Source organism: Littorina saxatilis, unplaced genomic scaffold, assembly GCF_037325665.1.
Source record: "Littorina saxatilis isolate snail1 unplaced genomic scaffold, US_GU_Lsax_2.0 scaffold_697, whole genome shotgun sequence".
Classification (NCBI taxonomy): Eukaryota; Metazoa; Mollusca; class Gastropoda; order Littorinimorpha; family Littorinidae; genus Littorina; species Littorina saxatilis.
Window position 1 is genome coordinate 30,010 of NW_027127749.1, and position 13,972 is coordinate 43,981.

The 13,972-nt window shown below is 42.9% G+C and overlaps 1 protein-coding gene across 1 annotated transcript in view; it reads right to left on the reverse strand.

The window, feature by feature from the left end:
* Nucleotides 1-13,972, reverse strand: part of LOC138956121 (uncharacterized) — a 43,232-nt gene that overhangs the window by 18,759 nt on the left and 10,501 nt on the right. Inside the window, exons 2-4 of the mRNA XM_070327568.1 lie at nt 10,972-11,041; nt 3,857-3,979; nt 1,420-1,554 (exon numbers count right to left, since the gene is read on the reverse strand). Of these exons, the coding sequence (XP_070183669.1) occupies nt 1,420-1,554; nt 3,857-3,979; nt 10,972-11,022 (309 nt within the window). The 5' untranslated portion in view covers nt 11,023-11,041. The remainder of the gene's footprint in view (nt 1-1,419; nt 1,555-3,856; nt 3,980-10,971; nt 11,042-13,972) is intronic.

A 13,972-nucleotide genomic window follows, 5' to 3' on the forward strand; every position in this document is an offset into this window, starting at 1 on the left:
GTTCCTTATTTGGACCTCCTCAGTTCTGAAAAAAAATAAGATGAGCGCTCAAAAAACATATGCATTCGCTACAGTTATCCTATTTGTTTGGACATACGGACGGACACTGCATACAGTGTGTGGACTAAGAGCATATACTTTACGTTGTTGAACAAAGCTCTCTCTCTCTCTCTCTCTCTCTCTCTCTCTCTCTCTCTCTCTCTCTCTCTCTCTCTCTCTCTCTCTCTCTCTCTCTCTCTCTCTCTCTCTCTCTCTCTCTCTCTCTCTCTCTCTCTCTCTCTCTCTCTCTCTCTCTCTTTCTCTTTTTTTTCTCTCTCTCTCTACTTCTCTCCTGCGTTCGTCTGTTTTTGCGTGTGTGAGCGAGTGTAGGTCAAGAGTTAACTTACATCGCTCATGTTTAACAGCACCTCCTCCAGACAGCGTCTCGTTGTGTCGGGCAGGACAATGGCCTGGTGGAGGGCTGGCTGTGTGACCAGGTCACCCAGAACAGAGCGCCTCACAACATCTCTGGCTTGCTTCAGGTAGGCAGCGGCCTTCTTTAGTTCTTCTTGAACTGCAAGGGGGTCGTCTTCTGTCTGAGGTATGATTGCCGCCATCATTATCCCACGCTCGCGATGTATGACGAGCAGGTCAACAAAGTCCTCCTTCAGGTTCAACGGCTCTGCTTTGACGCTGTTCGTGTTCCTGGCGGCTGCACCAGTATAGATGCTTTGGGTATTAGCACCATATACACTAAATTTAGCTTGGGTCAGAATTACCATAATTTCTTTTTCCCTTGCGGCTTTGTTCTTTATCTGATTCATGCAGTGGTGGACATTTTTCAGCACTCTGTCTATGCGGACAGTGTCCCTGACCTCTCTACTCTCATCTCTGTCTATTTGTTGCTGTGTTTTCAGTACCTGGATTCGCTCACCTTCTCCGATATATGCCATTCTCTCTTGCACAGTGTCCATGTGAGCCGGGGGGATTATGTATGATTCGCTCTCAAGGTGAGGGAACCAGGCGTTGAGAAACTCTCTCTGGAATCAAAGACATGATGGTGTACTGCCTGCTCACTTCTAGTACCATTCACAACCTACGTCAACTATGAAGACGGTGAAAATACGGACACCAAATAGGGACTTATGTCTCGTTGGTGGTTCACACAATATTTGCCTAGAACACAGCAGATAATTGTTTAAAAACAGTTGTTCTATGGTGTAAATTCAAAATGAAAAACAAAAACAAGGAAAACAACAACAACAACAACAACAACAACAACAACAACAACAACAACAACAACAACAACAACAACAACAACAACAACAACAACAACACAAAAAGAGTAAAACTAATAATAATGCACCTTATTCATTTTAAACATAACTTCAATAAGTCTTAAAATATGAGGTTTCGGTTTTTTTTCTGAGATGAATTTACCTCATGGTCTGACAACCTTAACACTTGGTCCTCTGATTCCTGTGATCTTGCCATCAAGGGCGGGGCAGGAGAGACAGCCTGGTTCCCCGGTGACCCAGAGGTACTGCACGGCGGAGCACATTCCACAGCCGGTCCCTGTGTGATGTGCATGATATAACCGTCACTTCTGTCATAGCACTGTTCATATATGTAATGATCATGATATTACCGTCATTTCTGTCATAGCACTGTTCATATAATTATGTAATGATCATGATATTACCGTCATTTCTGTCATAGCACTGTTCATATATGTAATGATCATGATATTACCGTCATTTCTGTCATAGCACTGTTCATATATGTAGTATGCATGATATGACCGTCACTTCTGTCATAGCGATGTTTATATGTGTGGTTTGCATGATATTACAGTCACTTCTGTCATAGCGATGTTTATATGTGTGGTTTGCATGATATTACCGTCACTTCTGTCATAGCGATGTTCATATTATGAGTTGTGTGCATGATATATGACCGTCACTTCTGTTATAGCGATGTTTATATGTGTGGTTTGCATGATATTACAGTCACTTCTGTCATAGCGCTGTTCATATTATGAGCTGTGTGCATGATATATGACCGTCACTTCTGTTATAGCGATGTTTATATGTGTGGTTTGCATGATATTACCGTCACTTCTGTCATAGCGCTGTTCATAATTATGAGTTGTGTGCATGATATTACCGTCACTTCTGTCATAGCGCTGTTCATAATTATGAGTTGTGTGCATGATATGACCGTCACTTCTGTCATAGCGTTGTTTTAGATAGTGTGACTCACCTTATTGTCATGCAATAGTATATGAACGTGTTTCCTCACATGGTACTCAGAACAAAATTTCAAACATTATTTTATTTTCCTGTGCGTTTGTGGGCCACAACGTCCATGTACACTCATGGTTTTGCACGAAGAGGATTGTATGTGCTTGGCCGTTTGTTCCGTCGGCCATATACTTATACTCTACTCTGTGTCGTGGGATGCATGCTTGGTATTTTCAAGTTTCTATAATTCACTGACATGGATTTCATGGTTTAAAAGGAAAGTAAAAAGAAGCTTGTATGACCAGTATATCCATAAATGGTTTACAGAAATTGGAACAAAAAATATGTTTTGGAACTATCGAATGTTTAAAGATATTTTTGCATGTGAAGAATATGTCACACACCTGCCATATCAGCAATGTGTTTCAATGATGAAGTTTAGAACATTAAACAACAATTTGCCTGTACAGAAAGAACGATATCTTAACATCCCGAGGTCAGAAAGAACTTGCACCAAATGTGTATCACAAGACATAGGTGATGAATTCCATTATTTATTTGTCTGTGATTTTTTCAAAGAAGAAAGAGCTGAGTTGTTACCACCTTACTATTGGAAAAAACCTAATGCACTTAAATTTAAAAAGTTGTTTGCTACTAAGAAAAAAAATTGCTAAAGAATATTTTGGACTTTATTAATAGAATTTGTAACAGTTTTTCATAATTTCTATTTTTTTTATTTTTTATTTTTTTATTTTTATTTTTTATTTTTTTTATTTTACTATATTAGCATATATCATGATTGTATTGATTGTATTTATTGTTCAAAATGCCCCCATGGGTTATGGACTAATAAAACTTGACAGAGAGACTTGACAGAGATTTCAGAATCTTTACAATTTTTACATGGTTTTGTGCCACAAAATGGGGTGAGAGGTGGGGGGAGGGGCAAGCAGGTATGCAAATAAAATGACCCGGGGGTTCGGAAAATCTCTTCTCTTTATCAAGCAAGTGGCGGGGTTCCAAACACTCAACCATCAACTTGGCTGTTGCGATCGTCATCAATGAGGAATGTTCAGTCTATTTGCATTGATCGACACTGACACGGACAATGCATGTATACGACCCCCAACAAATTGACAGATTAGATCGGCCGTGTAGGAGCTGAGGGGGAGGGGGGCAGGAGAGACAGAGATAGACAGACAGAGATAGACAGACAGAGATAGACAGACAGAGATAGACAGACAGAGATAGACAGACAGAGATGGGTTGGTTGGCTGGTTATTGTTTGTTGTTTAATGTGCCTATAACCTGTGGCAATCACGATAAAATTGTAGACGGTTCTAAAAACCGCATGTCTTGCAAAACGTCTTTCGCCAAATCTTGTTAAAAATGTAATATCCTTTAAACTATAAGAGAGAGTGAGAGAGAGAGGGAGGAGAGAGAGAGAGAGAGAGAGAGAGAGAGAGAGAGAGAGAGAGAGAGAGAGAGAGAGAGAGAGAGAGAGAGAGAGAGAGGAAGGAGAGAGAGAGAAAGAGAGAGAGAGAGAGAGAGAGAGAGAGAGAGAGAGAGGAAGGAGAGAGAGAGAGAGAGAGAGAGAGAGAGAGAGAGAGAGTACTCCGCTATCCAAGACCTACCAGATCAACGGAGCAATTAGTACAGCCCTGAGCAGCACAGTTGGTACAGGGGGTGCGTTTGGCACGGCAGTCACACTCCCCTTGCCTGATGCACCGTGATTCCCTGCTGCACTGGCAGCACGCCTGAAAGGTTCGATGTGAGTGACCTCTTTTGTTGTGAGAATGTACGTGTTCAAACACAACACGATGGACAACACGTACAACACGATGGACAACACAACACGATGGACAACACGTACAACACGATGGACAACACAACACGATGGACAACACAACACGATGGACGACACAACACGATGGACAACACAATACGATGGACAACACAACACGATGGACAACACGTACAACACGATGGACAACACAACACGATGGACAACACAACACGATGGACAACACAATACGATGGACAACACAACACGATGGTCAACAAAACAGGGGGGACAACACAACACGATGGACAACACAACACAATGGACAACACAATACGATGGACAACACAACACGATGGTCAACAAAACAGGGGGGACAACACAACACGATGGACAACACAACACGATGGACAACACAACACAATGGACAACACAATACGATGGACAGCACAACACGATGGACAACATAACATGATGGACAATACAACAAAATGGACAACACAACACGATGGACAACACAATACAATGGTTAACACAACATGATGGACAATACAACAAGGTGAACAACATAACATAATGGACAACACAACACGATGGACAACACAACACGATGGACAACATAACACAATGGACAACACCATACGATGGACACCACAACGTGATGGACAACACAACGTGATGGACAACACAACGTGATGGACAACACAACGTGATGGACAACACAACACAATGGACAACACAACACGATGGACAACACAATACGATGGACAACACAACACGATGGACAACACAACAAAATGGACAACACAATACGATGGACAGCACAACACGATGGACAACATAACATGATGGACAATACAACAAGGTGGACATCAGAGCACGATGGACACCACAACGTGATGGACAACTCAACACGATGGACAACACAATACAATAAACAACACAACACAATGGACAACACAATACAACACAATGGACAACACAACACGATGGACAACACAACGCAATGGACAACATGCAACACGATGGACACCGCGGCTGACAACATACAACTTTTAAAACGATGGACAACACACCACAGCTAAGAACACAGAATGTCACACGCTTTCCTTCTTTGCCACTACTAAAGCAAACGTGTGCAAGATTGTATGTTACGCGCTTTGGAGCATGTGCAAGAACGGATTCAAACTCGAAATCGTCCCTCCAAAAAACCCAAAATGCACACACGACTTTTATTTCTTCTGCTGTTATCGTTTCTTCTCTTTACAAATTCTTCAACGCTCAGAATACTGAAAACGGCATCCCAGACGACAGTACTGTTTCCATACGCGAATTTAGCTGCCCTTGGAAAGTGGCTCGCTCAGGAGGCCTGTTAGTCTGACACTATAAGGACAGAGTTGTGAACATAGATGACAAAGATCCCGGAAAGAACAAACATTTCGCGGATGCAGACACAGAAAGACGTCATGAAGATTGCGATGCTTCAAAAGATACAGACTGTGACGATGACTGACGTCATTCACATATTCCGAGACGTCATTTATAGTTGTTCGGTCACTTTCACAGAATACATATAGAACAGAAGCGGCAACGCCTCTTCGCAAGGGCGAAAAGTTGGTTCAAGGCCGTCACAGCGTCCGCCATTTTGATTTGTTTGCAGCTGTCTCGGTCTAAGCCAGTCACTTCACTGAAACGGTTATTTATAAGTCGACTTTAGGGGGTTAAACCTTCCGGTTTTTGACTCACCTGAGTAATTGGTGACTATTACGAATCCTATGTGTCCGGTTGTATGTCCACCAGGGCAGCCGGACGGCCAGGCGGCCGTCCGGCCGTTCGGCCAGGCGGCTGACCGGCCGGCCGTCCCCCCGTGGACCAAAAATTTAACGTTGAGGTATCTCGGAGGTTTTTCAAGCTAGACCTCTGAAACTTTGTGCACTGTCCGAGTTTGATGATCTTACAAAGTGACCCCAGTTTGGTTGACCCTCGTCAAGAATTGGAGTCACAGCGGGGTCATGTTCGTTTCATAATTAAACTTAACGTTGAGGTTATCTTGGAGGTTTTTCAAGCTAGACCTCTGAAACTTTGTACACTGTCAGAGTTTGATAATCTTACAAAGTGACCCCAGTTTGGTTGCCCCTCGTCAAGTATTGGGGTCACAGCGGGGTCATGTTCGTTTCATAAAAACTTAACGTTGAGGTTATCTGGGAGGTTTTTCAAGCTAGACCTCTGAAACTTTGTACACTGTCAGAGTTTGATAATCTTACAAAGTGACCCCAGTTTGGTTGCCCCTCGTCAAGTATTGGGGTCACAGCGGGGTCATGTTCGTTTCATAAAAACTTAACGTTGAGGTTATCTGGGAGGTTTTTCAAGCTAGACCTCTGAAACTTTGTACACTGTCAGAGTTTGATAATCTTACAAAGTGACCCCAGTTTGGTTGCCCCTCGTCAAATATTGGGGTCACAGCGGGGTCATGTTCGTTTAATAAAAACTTAACGTTGAGGTATCTGGGAGGTTTTTCAAGCTAGACCTCTAAAACTTTGTACACTGTCAGAGTTTGATGATCTTACAAAGTGTGGTTGACCCTCGTCAAATTTTGGGGTCACAGCGGGGTCATGTTCGTTTCATAAAAACTTAACGTTGAGGTTATCTCGGATGATTTTGAATCTAGAGCTTTGATACTTTACACATATCTATGGATTGATAATCTACCATATACCAACTTGACATAAGTTAGATTGACCCTCGTCAACTTGCGGGGTCACAGGGGGTCATGTGCGATTCAAAATAAGTCAACGTTGACGTTATCTCGGGCGTTTGTGAAGCTAGAGCTTTGAAACTTTGAACACTTGAAGGGTTTGATAATGTTCCGATGTGACCCTAGTTTGGTTGACCCCCGTCACATTGTGGGGTCACTGTGGGGTCATAATTGTAAAAGCTTTACATTGAGGTTTTTCACACACACTGACACAAACACAAACACACACACACACACACACACACACACACACACACACACACACACACAATGCACTCACCTGAAAACACTGATGAAATTGTCCAGCGAAGAAGAAGTATGCGATTACATATTTAACTTTTTGTCCTTGTTAAGCTCAGCACCTCGCTTGTGCTTTTTCAAATTCTGGTTGAAAAGCTTTACTTGGTGGAAAATTCGGATGTTGCAGTAGGCCACAAGTAGAGCTTCCTTCAACTCGTCAGCGTGGTTATGGTCACATGCAAGAATGTCTGTGCTGACTTGCTTGAAGTTTGCCAAAATTGTCTTCCTGGGATTAGGATTTGGTAATCTGTTCTCAGTCTCCTTTCTGAAATGTGATTCAAATTCTTTGAAGAAGACTAGAATGGGTTCCCTCACTCTAACCAAAGAGCCAAGCTTGTACTCTTTGAGGGATATCAGAGAGGGACTTTCTTCTTCTGAAGGGCTTGTAGTAAGTTGTCCTTTACACCCCGAACAACCAATGTCTAGTTTGCTGACGTTCCTAACTACAGAACCAGCAATGTAGTGCACTATGTCTGACTCTATATCGGAAAGGACTGGCAGTTCGGCACTTTTAGTGGCTGAGAGTGAGACACTTATTTGTGCTGAACCGAGAGGAGATGGGCCTTCACTGGCAAAGCTTGTGCCTGTGTTGAGATCGATTCCGTGCTCTCCGTCAGGCTGACAGTTTGCTCCAGCACTGATGGTTTTGTCAAGCAGCTCCGAAGTTGAGAAAAAACAGGCCAGGCACCGCAATGCATTCATGTAAGATGTCAGCGAGGGATGGTCATTGAAGCCGTTGTATCCACGAATTTGACTATGGAGATTCTCCACATGGTCCTGGTTGCATTTCCGCAAGCACAAGTGGCTCAAAACCTTCTCATCTTGAATCAGCTTTGTGCTCAGCATCTCCAGGCTCTTCAACGCCAGCATCCAGCCAGCGTGACTCGGAATCTTTCTTTCCTTTCCATTGACCACAAACTTCCAACTTGCTACAAAGTTGAAAAAAGTGGCAAATCTCTCCTGGTCAGCTTCAAACTGCCTACGTGTGACTGCTTTCTTTCCAGGCGGGGCACCCAGGGAGTGTGAGTCAACAAAATCCCACATGGCATTAACAGTTTCCACGAAGCAAGCCGTTTCTAATGCCTCAACTGGAAGCTTTTTCTTGGAGACATATAGCTTCAGGGCTGCAGCAACAGAATGCGAGAAGATCTGACATGCCAGCAGAACTTTCATCTTTTTACCTCTGGGCAGTGTAAAGTGGCTCTCTGTCAATCTTGGGACACAACGCACAGGGTTTGAACTGTCAAGTGCAAACATCGCTTGAAGGTGGCTCCATGTGGCGGTCATTTGTTTTCCATTGAAGGAGAAGATAATGTCTTTTGACATAAAGTTATTTCTCAGGTTTTTGATCAAGTGTGGTGGATCTGGGACGACAAAGGATTGAACATTGTCATGTATTACATATGGATTTTCGATATCGACGTTTCTGTCTTTGATCCATTTCCACTGGGAAGACTCTTGGTCCATCACGATGACATCCACATGCAATCCTATCTGAGTGAGAGCGCTCACAGCATCAGAAATAATGGCCTGAAGGGTTTGAGTTGCCAAATTATGCTTTGCTATGAAATAGCCTATCACTTGTTTCCATTTCAAGGTGAGGCCTCTGATCATTAGTACAATTGCTTGGTCAGCAATGTCATCACTTCTGTGATATTCTCCACAGTTTACGAAACCAACCAATTCATCTTTATTGTGATTGTATGAAAGGGCCTTGGTCACTGTCATCCCATCCAAAGAGAGGGTCACTCTTTTTTCATGCTCTTGGAGTGCAAGTGTTCTCAACCGAACCATTTCTAATAGAGCAGGACACAGACCGACCTGTGTCAGTACAGTTGAAAATCTCCTTCTCAGGGTGCTTGGGTGAGGGAGAAGAAATCCTGATGATCGAAGAACAGCGTAGGCTGAAGTACTTCTGAAATAAACTGCCAGACAAAGCTCGAGTGCTTCTTTCTCGTTTGTCCAATTAATTTTCTTTTTCTTTTTCAACAAAATCTTCATCAAAGCTGCTGGCACTGGTGGAAGATTGGACAGCAACTTTTCTGTTGTGGTTTTCTTTTCCAGCTCATGGCGGGCGATCACTGTAGCATGTTTCATTTTCAGCTTTCCTTTACTAGATTCGAGCGCTTTTGTTTTTCTGTTAAGTTTCCTATTTTCCTTCTTCATTGCTTCTAAAGCAAGTTGACTTTTTTTAAGTTCTTCTTTCAAATCTTCATCTTTCTTTCTGATTTTTCCTGATGCCATACATTCATTTCCATCCCCAACTGAAAGGTCGTGCTGCTGTGGTGACACAACTTCCACAACACCTGTGGTCGCAGTGGCAGAAGCAGCGGGTCGTTTCCTGCTTAGATTTGGCTCAGTTCCCTCCAGTCTCTTTCTTGGGGGTGGTCGATGATTAGAGAAAGAAGCAGGAGGATTGGGACAGTCGATTAACGTGGGAACAGCCGATGGAAGAAGTCTCGATGAATTCATGTCTGTGGGGCAGCAAAATGCTTTTGCTTCAAAATGAACCGAGCACACCTTCTTGCTTTTGATGTTTGTGATGTTAAGGTCAGCTCTCCGAATGTTCACGATCCACTTTTTTAAGCTGAAACAAAAAGACAACAATTAATGGTAAATCCCTTTTGCATTTGACTGATAATATATAGATCTACGTACTACATTTCTATTCATAATTTATTTTTATTATAATCTTACTTAGGTAAAATAATTGAGTGGGAATTTCGGGTTGACTTATTTTTCCAAGAATGTGTTAAAGTAGGCTACTCTACTGACACTTAAAATATGTACATCTGGAAAGACTTGTTTCCAGTCATATCAGGTCGTTACCTCAAGTGCACCCCAGCCTTGTGCCGGTCTTCTCCGGCGGCAGGTGCATGGTAATTTTCCATCACGCCTAGAATGTGTGGCACCAGGGACCTATATTTAGATCGAATATAGGTCTATGGTTGTTACTGATCACACCACTGCAGAAACTTGGCAGGGATTCCTCAGACAAATGGCCACTGAATGTATAGCACCCTCGGATGCCAGAAGTATAGGGTTTCTGCATGGGGGGGCTGAGGAACAGATCTGTGGGCTGAGGCAAGGAGAGATCTGAATGAAACATTCCACGATGGCTGCTGTTGCAGGCACCAGTAGATCTACTTGGGATGAGATTAGCGATTATTCAGAGGAGGAGCCTCTTGGGTGAAATTTTACAATAAGTTCAACGATGTGAGGCATAATGTGAATCGGATATTGTTGTTGGATATTTCTATGAGGAAACACGAGTCAGAAAATGACCCAGATGAGTGACAATTTCTGTGTGGTGACTGTGAATAGAGTAAACAAGACAGTAGATCTACTGTACTTACCGATGTTCGTCTTTTGTAGCATCAGGAAAGGAGAAAAATCGTACACGCTCTCCTGTTCGCGCATCTATGCTGGTTTCACTATTGTTGCTGCAGTTAATTACACAACAATACCGTCCTCTCGGACACTTCTCTCTGGAGAGCGACATTTTGACAAGCCGCTTGTGCATACATAAGAAAATGGCGGCCCGAGGTTTTCCGGAAAATCACGGAACGTCCCGAAGACGTGAATGCCGCTTCTGTTCTATATGTATTCTGTGGTCACTTTCGTCAAAAAGTAGATCTCTCCACAATGGCTGCTCCTGTGTTTAGGTTTATCAAGCGTGAGTACGCAAAACGTGTTTGTTCTCTCCTCTGTTGAAGCTGTGAGACATAATCGCCATTACGAGCTAGTCGTGTGACAGAGAGTTTTCTTGCACACTCGACTGCTGCTGTTTCACTCCGGCTAAAGCCGTCGTGAAACATCTACAGTCTCGTGTGCAAGAAAACTCTCTGTCACACGACTAGCTCGTAATAGCGGGTAATGATACACATCACAACACGGTGACAGCGGCCTACCAGACGTGGTTTCTTTGCAATGGATCCGCTGCCTCCCTGCTGACTCGCCATTGTGCTCGCCCTGTCTCACCTAAAACATCAACATCATGTTGCAATTAGAAAAGTAGTGTTGCCCGTGGCGATCCTTTAGCAACAGTTAGTGCACATGTTCATTTTAAAGGGGAGTAATCCTAAGGCACTTTCGATTCGCCGTAATTTAGACACTCCAGCGACGAATTACATGAACGATTATCAATATCTAAATAGATTAACTGGTTGAATAAGTGTGAATAGTAAAGTAGATGTGACCAGGTCTGACTCTTCATGCAGAGTCAACACATTGTAACCATTTTCTATACACCGATTAACAGTTCCGCGGCCATTTTGGAATTGTACGTACGCAGATCGTTTTTCGAGTATTTTTTCTACTTCCACTTCCAGTTCCGTGGAATTTGCGCTTGTGCATAACTTTTGCAAGTAAGTTCCGGAGATTTGAACGCATAGACTGATTCGCTGAAGAAAGTGCACTTTTGTAGTGATTTGCAAAATTGGGACCCCCATTTCCAAAGTCGGTAAACTACATTACTGCAACCAGTTACTGGGCAAGTTTATATGCCACTGAAATGGATTGAACTTGAAGTTGACTCTGCAACTTTGATGGAAATGAACCGACGAGCACACTCGCCCTCTCTATCACCATGCTTTGCCGTGCAGACGATGCAAACGTTGCTCGTCGAAAACATCTCGGCCAATCATAATCGCTTTAGGTATCACGTGGGTTTTCTTCTTTCTTCCATGTAGCGCTGGAACTGTTAACTGGTGTATTGTAATTCAGAAACGCTGGGTTTAGAACGAAGCACATTCTGTGATTGGTGTTCAATTCTTGATGAACACCAACAATCACATGTTGAACACATGCTTAGGAGGCGCATTTATACACGTTTAATCAGTCTTTGTTATATAGTGGTGAGAGTAATTTGTAAGTGCCCGGTACTGTAGCATTAGCAAAACAGCGAGACCATAGTTGATGCGAAGATATCAATCACATGACGTAAATAGATGTACGTGGGATTTCTTTTGAAAAAGTGAGTCTATTCCAAACACTGCTATTGGATGGGGAACATGTTTTGCCTTCCACCAATCACACGAAAAGGAGAAACAAATATGTGAAAACATTCAGCAGGAGCAGAGCGATGGTGATACGGGTAGCACGTGTTGGTTTTACTTGACCCTCACAGGTCAGTGAACTGAAACAAGTGTGTCAACAGAACGGAATCACTTCGGCCTTGTTGCAATCGCACGAAAGCAGGAAAAATTCCTTAGCAGATGAAAATACATAAACTTTGACAGACTCCATTTGAACACTGTCGGGGATGATCGTGGAGTAACGCTCCACAAAAGCCGTAGTGAAGACCATTAAGCGAACGAAATGCATGTACTGGGGAACACCCTCCCCCCCCCCCCCCCCCCCCCCAATGCCACACAAAACCAATCTAACAGAGTCTATATCTGTTGAGCGAATTACTTCATATTTGTGTACCGGGTGACCCCAAAGAAATGCCACCCTCGAAAATGCTAATAACTTCTTTAGGCAAAAAAAAAAAAAGGTCTGTTTACGGTAACATAGGCCAAAAAAATGGGGTCGGTAGGTCGGGATTATTTATTTATTTATTTTTTTTTTTTCCAAAAAAACATATTTTTACGTTATTTTGCCAAAAAAACAAGATTTTTTTTTCTTTTTTCCCCAAATGCCAAAAAAAAGTCTAGGGTCGCGCGAAAAAACTAGGGTCGGTCGGGTTACCGTAAACAGACCTATTTTTTTTTTTGGCCTTATTTGTGCACCGAATTACTTCATATTTGATGTACATTATCTACAGCTTAGAAATGACCAGAGCTCAGAGTGACAAGGATTGCAGAGTTGAGAATGTTGGTAACAATGTCAGAATTGAGGATGTGTGCATGGTACGTTCCTCCTTGACCATAACAATGAATTTAATGTTAATGTATTTATATTTAATAATGGACACATGAGTGCATGTATGTGGATATACACGTGAGGGTGCGAGTTTGTATGGTTTAGGATATGTATGTGAGGGCGCGAGTGTGTGTGGTTTAGGATATGTGTGTGAGGGTGCGAGTGTGTATGGTTTAGGATATGTTTGTAAGGGTGCGAGTGTGTATGGTTTGGGATATGTGTGTGAGGGTGCGAGTGTGTGTGGTTTAGGATATGTATGTGAGGGTGCGAGTGTGTATGGTTTAGGATATGTATGTGAGGGTGCGAGTGTGTATGGTTTAGGATATGTGTGTGAGGGTGCGAGTGTGTGTGGTTTAGGATATGTATGTGAGGGTGCGAGTGTGTATGGTTCAGGATATGTGTGTGAGGGTGCGAGTGTGTGTGGTTTAGGATATGTATGTGAGGGTGCGAGTGTGTGTGGTTTAGGATGTGTGTGTGAGGGTGCGAGTGTATATAGTTTAGGATATGTGTGTGAGGGTGCGAGTGTGTATGGTTTAGGATATGTATGTGAGGGTGCGAGTGTGTGTGGTTTATGATATGTATGTGAGGGTGCGAGTGTGTATGGTTTAGGATATGTATGTGAGGGTGCGAGTGTGTATGGTTTAGGATATGTATGTGAGGGTGCGAGTGTGTGTGGTTTAGGATATGTATGTAAGGGTGCGAGTGTGTATGGTTTAGGATATGTATGTGAGGGTGCGAGTGTGTATGGTTTAGGATATGTATGTGAGGGTGCAAGTGTGTGTGGTTTAGGATATGTGTGTGAGGGTGCGAGTGTGTGTGGTTTAGGATATGTGTGTGAGGGTGCGAGTGTGTATGGTTTAGGATATGTATGTGAGGGTGCGAGTGTGTGTGGTTTAGGATATGTATGTGAGTGTGTATGGTTTAGGATATGTGTGTGAGGGTGCGAGTGTGTGTGGTTTAGGATATGTGTGTGTAGATGAATTCTATGTGTTTATCTATACGTTTTGAGAGGGATACAATATCTGTGTATACGAGCCAAAAGAAATA